The sequence below is a fragment of the Mustela putorius genome, unplaced genomic scaffold, assembly GCF_011764305.1.
Source record: "Mustela putorius furo isolate JIRA1106 unplaced genomic scaffold, ASM1176430v1.1 tig00000275_pilon_pilon_pilon, whole genome shotgun sequence".
Classification (NCBI taxonomy): domain Eukaryota; kingdom Metazoa; phylum Chordata; class Mammalia; order Carnivora; family Mustelidae; genus Mustela; species Mustela putorius.
The window spans coordinates 8,042,630-8,052,550 of record NW_025421341.1 but is presented as its reverse complement, the minus strand read 5'-3'; the positions used below and the strand labels follow the sequence as shown (position 1 = coordinate 8,052,550).

At 38.2% G+C, this 9,921-nt stretch overlaps 1 protein-coding gene across 4 annotated transcripts in view; it reads right to left on the bottom strand.

Annotated features, from left to right (window-relative positions):
* Positions 1-2,208: 2,208 nt before the first annotated feature.
* Positions 2,209-9,921, bottom strand: part of NOP58 (NOP58 ribonucleoprotein) — a 30,502-nt gene continuing 22,789 nt past the window's right edge. For all 4 annotated transcript variants that reach the window (XM_004764177.3, XM_045078579.1, XM_004764179.3 and 1 more), the window contains 6 exons: positions 8,938-9,101; positions 7,723-7,857; positions 7,465-7,526; positions 5,635-5,768; positions 3,265-3,431; positions 2,209-2,480 (listed from right to left, as the gene is read on the bottom strand). In XM_004764177.3, coding sequence (XP_004764234.1) covers positions 2,430-2,480; positions 3,265-3,431; positions 5,635-5,768; positions 7,465-7,526; positions 7,723-7,857; positions 8,938-9,101 — 713 coding nt within the window. In that variant the 3' untranslated portion in view covers positions 2,209-2,429. The remainder of the gene's footprint in view (positions 2,481-3,264; positions 3,432-5,634; positions 5,769-7,464; positions 7,527-7,722; positions 7,858-8,937; positions 9,102-9,921) is intronic.

Sequence of the window (9,921 nt, the reverse complement as noted above, 5' to 3'; positions counted from 1 at the left end):
ACCCTGATTTGGTGACCTAAACCGAAGGCAAAGGCTTTAACCCACTGAGTCACCCAGGCACCCCGTGAACTGTTTAAAGTAGGCCTGATGCCCCAGTTTGGAGCCCAACATAGGGCTTGAACTCAAGACCCTGAGATCAAGCCCCATAGAGGGCTTGACCCAGGACAGAGATCACCACCTGAGCTGAAGCCACCATCCCATGCTTAACTGAGCCACCCAGGTGCCCTGATACAGTTGTTCAAACCAAAAAACTTAAATTTACACTTTTGAACGGATGTGGAATACAGTGGAGAATCATTGCTTTTTCACTTTTTGAGAATCAGCAAGCTTTTTAAAATTTTTCAAGTAATCTCTCCACCCAGTGTGGGGCTTGACTTCACAACCCGAGTCCCAAGCTCTACCAACTGTCAGCCAGCACCCAGATAATCAGGTCTTAAGTATTTTATGGGGCCCACTCACGGAAATTTTTGCTCATCAAACTTCAGTCATATAAAACCCACCTGCATTACAGACAAAGATCCTAAAGCTCCTTGGTAGAACTTCATTTTAGTACAAAGAACCAGAACCTACCTTGTGGTTAGTGTTTTGAACAGTTAAGACTTTAGCCCTTAGGCAAACTGATGGCTTGGGGAGGTGGGGGGGGATGCAGTAACTGGGTGATGGACATTAAGGACAGGCATTTGAAGTAATCAACTGGGCACTGTATGTAACTGATGAATTCTATCTCTGAAACTAGTAATATAGTATATGTCAATTAATTTGATAGCTCTGTGATTAACTAGATTTTTCCCCAGGTCTGTAGGAGACCATTTTAAGTGATTAGAAGTTTATTAATTAGCATTCTCAAAGTCTATCCTGTTTCAGATAGAAAACTTTTACAGCCCTTGGCAGGTCTATGGGCAACTTTCATCAGAAGCTGTTAAAAATCTGTTGTCAAAAAATAAAATAAAATAATTAAAAAAATAAAAACTAATGTTAAGTGCCAAATCAAGAATGTGTCTGAGGTACTAATAATGGGAACATTCTTCTGGGAGCAAAATAACCAGTTTTATTTTGTAATTGTGTCTAGGGATGGCTACATGTACTTCCTGTAGCATTTACTTCAAATATCTAAATTTGAAGTATACTTACACCTCTGAAAATTTTTCTTTTTTTTTCCCCCTACAAACCACCGTTAGATGGAGAGGTAAAGTTGACCTCATCGCGAATTTACAAGTGAGGAACTAAAGTTAACTTTGGTTAGTGGACTTGCCAAAAGTTACATGAAAAGCAGAGGGAACTCAAAGCTATAATCATTTTATTAAAAAGATTTTATTTATTCATTTGAGCGAGCAAGCGAGCATGCAGCGGCGGTGGGGAGCAAGCACGCACAGTGGGAGAGCAGAGGGAGAGGGAGAAACAGACTCCCCACTAAGCAGGTAGCCAGACATAGGGTTGGACCCCGAGACACCAAGCTTACGACCTGAATTGAAAGAAATCAAAACACTTGACTGAGCCACCCAGGTGTCCCAAAACTGGAATCACTTTGGCTCATCCACCCGCTGAATGCTTTCACTGAGCTGAGCTTTACCATCACACCCCTGCACACAAGCTATGCAAGACTGAACAGTCCTACGAAACTCGCAGCTGTCCACCGGGCTGTTTTCCACTTCCAGGAAACACTATTTTAGAAACAAGGGTTTCTCTTTGGTGTTCTATGTCCTGGTTTATACCCATGGACATTTTATTTTGGTCATCTTGTTTTCCTGTTATCCCGCCCATTCTTTACTATTATAAAATCATTTTCTTATCCTTTTAAAAATGTCACCATAGAAAAAGATCTCCATCTATGTTAATGTTAATAATTATTTTGTTGCTCCAGTCAGAACTATGAAATAAAATCATGTTATGGATACATTTTTTTTTCTTTCTGAAGGGATACAGGATAGTTTTGCTCACCTCATTTTAAAATTTTGAACACAAAACACAGCTTTATTTAAATAAATACAGAGGCAGAAAAACAGGAGAAAAAAGTCAAAAGGGGAAAAAGAAACATTAGAGTAAAGCTCTTAAATTGGTCCACCTAATCACAGCCTTCCAGAAGGCTAGAATGAACAATTCACAACTCTCACTTTTCAGCTACACTTATCAAAGCAATAATCATCATTAAATGCTAAATACAGAAACGGTCATAATTATGTACTAAAATACAGAGATCACAGAACTACCTTAAAATACAAAGAAAATATTTTTATTTGTGTAACAAAGACTGAGAAATGACATAATCAAGTTAACAGAACTTGTGTCAAGACACTTAGGTTTGAAAAGGTATCGATGAGTAGGAACTCTGTCGCATCCAACCTTCGCTCAATTACGGAACATTTCTGATACACTCCTGACTGAATCTTAGGTGTGATGTGTCCCGATGACTCAAAGATAATTCCCTTCAATTAGTCCTCATTATCTTTCTTTTTTTTCTTTTTCTTCTTTTTCTCTGGACTCTGAAAGTAACAAATAAGAATGCTTTTGAAAGAGCTGTAAATGTATGGGTGAAGAACAGTAACTTTATAAGAAGTGAAGTAGATCAATTTCCCTCAAAAATAAATTTTGGTAAACGATTAAGACCTAAAAATATAAAAATCACCTCTATGATAATATGTAGCAAGTTATATTCTCTCTTCCTCAAAGTAAACCCATTTTGTAGTAAGATTTTAGGTTTGGCCTTTTTACAACAACATCATTTTGTTTTACTGTTCCATCAATAAAAACCACCTCAACTGCCTGCTCGTTTCTAATTCAGACAGTTCAATAAAATAGAAACCCGGCCTGCGCCAACAAAGTATTAAAAACAAACATACAGGAGGGACGCCTGGGTGGCTCAGTTGGTTAAGCAGCTGCCTTCGGCTCAGGTCATGATCCCGGCGTCCTGGGATCGAGTCCCACATCAGGCTCCTTGCTCGGCGGGGAGCCTGCTTCTCCCTCTGCCTCTGCCTGCCATTCTGTCTGCCTGTGCTCGCTCTCTCCCCCTCTCTCTCTCTGATAAATAAATAAAATCTTAAAAAAAAAAAAAAAAAAAGGGGCGCCTGGGTGGCTCAGTGGGTTAAGCCGCTGCCTTCGGCTCAGGTCATGGTCTCGGAGTCCTGGGATCGAGTCCCGCATCGGGCTCTCTGCTCAGCAGAGAGCCTGCTTCCCTCTCTCTCTCTCTGCCTGCCTCTCCATCTACTTGTGATTTCTCTCTGTCAAATAAATAAATAAAATCTTTAAAAAAAAAAAAAAAAAACATACAGGAATTGCTGTGCTGGTGCATGGTTCTTCCTCAGAAAGTGGTTCTTCTTTAATGTGTTTCTTTTTGTCCTTCTTCTTCTTCTTCTTCGCAGATGTCTCCTGTTCTTCCACCACTAGCACTCCTTCTTCTTCCTCTTCTTCCTCTGTTGCTACGGGGGCTTCTTCAACTGAGCGGGGTCAAGTACAGACACAACAATTAACATTATATCAAGACCTCACTTTCCCACCTTTCAAATCTCAGTTTTCCCCCATCACTCTGGCTAACTATCCAATGTTTATAAAATTCTTTAAGTGGAAAGGTTCTTCAAACACCTACCTAGTCCAAGATCACCAACTTTATGAGGTCATGCAGCTATCTACGGAAATTAGGATTGAAACAGATCATAGGATCTCCAAACTCAATGTTTTTTGGCAGTTATCACTTATAATAGAAAGGATTAAGAATTTGTGCTCTAGAGGGGCTCGTGGTTGGCTCAGTGAGTTAAGTTAAGCATCTGCCTTTGGCTCGGGTCACAATCCCAGGGTCCTGAGATTGAGCCCTGCTTCAGGCTCCTTGCTCGGCGGGAAGCCTGCTTCTCCCTCTCCCTCCACTTGATGCTCCCCCTGCTTGTGCTCTCTTGCTCTAACAAACAAAATCTTAAAAAAAAAAAAAAAAAAAAAAAAATTTGTGCTCTAGAGTTAAAAGACCTGGGTTTGTTTCAACCTGTTGTGACCCTGAGAAGTCACTGAGTTCTCTAAACCCCTTTTACCGCCCATCTTACCAGATTTAATGAGATAACATATCATGCTTGGCTCTTAAGAATGAGGACTTTAAAAAAAAAAAAAAAGAGGACTCCATAATATATACCTATCACTAGAAACTCGTTCACCAAAAAATTTATTTAGTACCTACTAAGTGCCAGGCTATATCCTAGACAACTGGACGCAACAGGGCATATAACAGACAAATCCCTGTCCTTTTGTAGCCTTTTTTTTTTTTTAAGGACTGGAGGGAATCAAAAGAGTAACCATATAATATTTTACACAGTAATCCGTGCTAAGAATGAAAATAAAGCAGGCAGAGGCACACTGAGGAAGGCAGTGCGTACGGGTACTTCCGACAGGACAGTCAGGCAACACCTGGAAGAGGCAAAGGAGTGAAAAGATGGCACCTGTCTTGAGGCAAAATACTCCAGGTAAAGAGAAAAGCAAAAGCTAAGGTTATTTTGGAAGAGGAGGAGAGTTGGCAGGATCAAAGAATAATGAGGAGGCCAGTGTGGCTAAAAGGAATAAAACTGAATGAGAGAATTAATGGTGCCCTTCTGGCTGCTACATTAAGAAAAGCAGTTGTGGATAAGGCAAGTGGTTAGATTCTGGATACATATTTCAAAGCAGAACTGCACGGACAGGATTTGTTGCCAGAACAGGGGCACCTGGCTAGCTCAGTTGGTGGAACATGTGACTCCTGATCTTGGGACTTTTAAGTTTGAGCCCCACACTGGGGACAGAGTTTACTTAAGAAAAATTTACACACACACACACACACAAAAAAAAGAAAAAGGATTTGGTGCCAGAGTAGATTTGGGTTCTAAGAAAACAGTCAAGGCTAAAGGCTAAAGCAACTAGAACTGCCATTAGTAAGACAAATTTGTGGAGCAACAGACTGAGAGTGACAAGGACACAGGAATGTTAAGTTTGAAACGTTTACTGGATGCACAAGTGCAGACACCGGAGTCTGCTGTTTCAAATGCTACTAATGGGCTTAGGGATCACCTCACTGTTCAATAAACAGAGAAACATAGGAGTTAAATAGTTGTTTATGTTTTCTTCAGCCAGGGCAGGAACCCACATTTGCTGATAATATACTTTTAACCACTAAGCTATTTAGAAACCAAACTCAACAAAGGTATTGTTAGTAAATGGGGTTACTTGCTCATCAGCTTTGCAAGATAGCTGAGTTCGCTGGAGAGTACCTATTAAATATTATTATTATAATGGTAGGTTACCAATGTTATTACTCTAGTCCATTCTATGTAACAGAAAACAATATAACAAAAATATCTTGGCAACTAACTTAAAAACCATGAACTTTTTTTCTTTTTAAGCTAATTACCAAAATAGTTCACGTGGTAGGAACTAAAGTTTGGTGTACTTAACATAATACGGGATTCCATATTTTCAAAGAAATGCTTCTCACACTCCTCTATGAAGTCTGATAAACTTAATACCTTAACTGTTCTCAAGGAACATGACGATGGCTTACTAAAACACCATTAACTTTCAATATGGGTGGTTTCTCAATAAAGTTCAACGGCATGTATTTCCCCACGACATACGAAGTCTTTCTTAAAGAATATGAATATAAACGACATTTAAAAAATTCAAACTGACCTTTAATTTTAACCTTGGCTTTTTTGGCCTTCTTTTCAACAATTTCGTCTTCTTTATCTACCTGTTCTATCTTGCGTTTTTTAGAACAGGCTGGTAGTGTGGAATCACCAGAAGGATCGTAAGTCTTGACTTCACTATAAGAGTCAAAGAATTATAGAAAATCTCTATAAATACTTGTAAATGAAATAATTCTAAGGTAGTTTAAAAGAAATGCCATTAGATAATACTTACATAAGCATATAATACTGCTTCATTTTAGTGGTTTTGAGGCAGTTTATGAAAACTAGTAATTTCCAAAAGGTAAGGAGGTATCAATCACTATTTTCCACATAAGTCAATCACACTTCAAAGAAGTGGTGAGCTAAAATGAATTCTCATTTAGTAATCAATGTAATGACTGACTACGGTATAGAAAAATAGTCAGTCAGTACGGGGAAAAACAGAAAATTTCTTTATAACAAATGATTACTCTAGAAATTAAAAACCGAAGCAATTTAAGTTTTAGAAATAGGGTAATTCAGGGGCACCTGGATGGCTCAGTGGGTTAAAGTCTCTGCCTTCCACTCAGGTCATGATCTCAGGGTCCTGGGATCAGGCCCCGGATCGTGCTCTCTGCTCAGCAAGGAGCTTGCTTCCCCCTCTGTCTTTTCGTGCTGCTCTGCCTACTTGTGACGTCTCTCTCTGTGTCAAATAAAGAAATAAAATCTTTTTTTTTAAAAAGAATTTTAATAGTATACTTTTAAACTGGACAAGGAGTAGCAATCTTACTGTATATATTCATATATATATTTAAACATATGTATTTAGAAAAGTTGTTTCCTTTATTCTGGAAAGAAAGCCGAAGTGTTCTGTGGGCATTAACATTTTGTTTTATGAATGACTACATATATATTTTGTAATGATTAAAGTTGAATTTGGTGTCTTTATTTGATAAGTGTGGATTTTATTTTTTAAAGATTTTATTTATTTATTTGACAGAGATCACAAGTAGGCAGAGAGAGAGGAGGAAGCAGGCTCCCTGCTGAGCAGGGCTCGATCCCAGAACCCTGAGATCATGACCTGAGTGGAAGGCAGAGACTTTAACCCACTGAGCCACCCAGGAGCCCCTACTATTAAAATTCTTAAGGAATGACAGGAGTCCTCAGGGAGAATTTATGGGTAAATGACTAGAAACATTTTAAAGGCTCCTGTGCATACTGCCAAACCACTTCCCAGAAAAGTTGCACCACATTGTACTTCCATCATCAGAACCTTAGCAGTACTGAACATTACCTCAAATAGCCACAATACCTCTCTCTACACATATCTTTTGTTCGTTTCATGGTGAGGTCTGAATACTTTACTATTACGCCTTTAGCTATTTTCAGACTTTTCTGTCTTTAGGTTTCACTGTGAATTAATGGAATTGATTTTCTTTGTGACAGATGCTATACGATACAGAAGCTATGAATGACAAATACATACTATCAACACCCGAAAATGAACAAGTTAAATATTAAGAAGGGGGAAAAAAGCCAAGGGGTACCTGGCTGGTTTGGTTTAAGGAGCACATCACTCTTGATCTTTGGATTCTGAGTTTGAGCCCCATGTTGGGTAAAGAGATTACTTAAATAAGACTTTAAAGGAAAAGAGAAAAACCAAAATATATACAATGTATCTATTTATTACAATATAAAAATGTTTATGTGATTAAAAATTCTAAATATGGAGAACTACAAATAGCAAAGAGAAATAAGACACTGAAGTGTTTACGTTTTGTTATAAACACTGCAGCTGTCAACTAAAATTGCATCAAGCAGGTATTGCTCACCCATCCCCGAATGTACTCACCTTTTATGTTCGTATTTTTCTGTTTTTGCTAATGCTTTTCCCGTTCCACTGATTTTCCTTATCTAAAAGATATCAATTCTTAGTAAATACGAGGGAAACTGTTTAACAGCAGGGAAAAAAAACATAATAAGACATAATAATATTAATTATTAAAATAGAACCGCTTAGTAGGTGAAATGAATAAGTACATAGACCAGTTGAAGTTTATTCATTTTTGACAGCTAAAATTTCTACCAATAGGCAGGATACGGTCCTTACCCCTCTATCTTCCAAGGTCCTCAACCTGGCTTCTAATTTGGCTCTGTTCTCAACTCCCATCGCAGAACTGGAGTCTTCACCAAAAGCATCATACCGAATGGCCAGAACAGTTTTGGCTGCCAGCATTCGAGAAATCTGATAGAGAACTTGAAGTCAGAGGCACTCAAACTATATTCCAAGTTGAGACATTAAAATCCTTAATAACTTACTCATGAGAAAACTGGAGCAAATCATCAACTCTATCACTCACTGTAGGATTTTTTTAAAGTCAGGAATTATAAAATTATTATGAATCATACAACTCAAGCCACCTAGCTTTATCTGAATCTCTCAGTGGCTAACTGGTTACACATAACTCCATTCACATTGTTGGATGAGATGATCTTGCAGTAGTTCATGTCTAAAACAAGCTCAAAACTACCTTCCTAATGTCTTCCTTTAATTTCTACTCAATGGCCTTAGTTCTGCACCATGTCATCTGGAAAAGGCACAACCGCCCTTGTAAGCTAATTAACAATTTTTCAGCCCCTTTCATCAATCAGCTCTGAATTTTGTAACATTTCAAGTTTTTTTCCCTTAAAATTTCAATTTGTTAAATTATGTGCCCTAAGCAAAAAGCTTGCAAGTACTTAATGTGCCGAAGACTCAGCTTTTTCATCTGTAAGACAGATACCCTACATCTCACAGGGCTATTAAAAGGACTCACTTAAGTCCCACTAAGAGTTGAGCACAGTGCATGGTTATTATTTTTTAATTTATAAATAATGATGTTAAATTGATTTCTTGCCACAGAAAACTTTTGATGTGCCATCCACTCCATCCTTCACAAACAGGTGGATTCTAGAAAAATCCTAATACAGCAAAAGAAAATGGCTTTAACAAAATTAGTAATACTTTATCTTAAAAAAAATAATAGTAACTATATATATATATATATATTTAAAGTAAGCTCTACACCCAACATGGGGCTGGGAACTCATGACCCCATAAGCAAGAGCTGCATGCTCTACTGACTATGAGTCAGCCAGGCGCCCCCAGCAACACTTACTAATATTATTTTCTTTCAGTACACGAAAGTGCTTTTTAGCTCAAGAATTCATCATTCTCTATTTAATGAAAAAATTTTATTGCATACCACAGAACAGGCAGAAGAGGAGTTATCTGGGGGAAAAAAAGAAAAAAAAAACAACCTGCCTCAGAAGACATGCAACTCACCTTTCCTTTGTGTTTCGGACTTGTCTGGCCTACAAGTGAAGCATGGTAAATGAGACCATATTTTGGGGTATCTCGTCTAGACTTGAGGGCTCTGAAGAGTGCCTTTTCTGCTCCAAGAATCTGAACCGTAGAAGCTGCATGTTTGGCCAAATTCAAAAGAGAACCTTCCAAAAAAAAAGTAGTAGTTACAAGGAATGCAATTCCAAGTACTTCAACGTTCCATGTACTAAGTGTAAGACATATAATCTTAATATTACAGGCACCGAGTAAATACAAAATCGGACACAATACAGATTCTAGTCTGAGATTCCCTAAAAAGCCTCAGCGTTTGTGGTTCATTCATGGAGCAGCGTAAGCAGACGCTTACAGTGAACGCTGAGGACAAACTGAAGGTTAAGCTTATTACTCCAATTATACGCTTACTAGCCCGAGATGGCATTAACTATTCTACATCCATTAGCATACCACTGCAGAGGTCTTTAGACATCAAATATTCTACTTCAGGTATGAAAAAAACATACAAACAGAGGGACACTCACAGGACATCTCAACAGTATCACTATGCGTTATCTTTCTCACACTCTATCTGTTGTTTAAGATACGGATGAGGAGATAAAAGCATACTAATCAGGGATAAAAAGTTGCTGCTTTGTTAGATTTATTGCATAGATTTTGTCAGAACAGACCCCCAATATTAATGCTCAACCACTAGATACCTACTTAAAATTCAACAGACTTCTGTTAAGCCCTGCATCTCTTACCACCAAAGTGTAGTTAAGGCTATGAAAATTTGGATGCAGAAAACAAAACCAACCAGACAATCCGAGCCTCACAGCTGAGGGCATCTGAATGGCCTGTCTGTCTGACTAATGATGTCGTTAGAGGGGCTATTCTAGTTTAGATACTTTGATATAGAGGATATTTTATGATCTTCTGTGACAGATTTTAATGATTAACTCCAATAATATAATAGTATTTCACTCT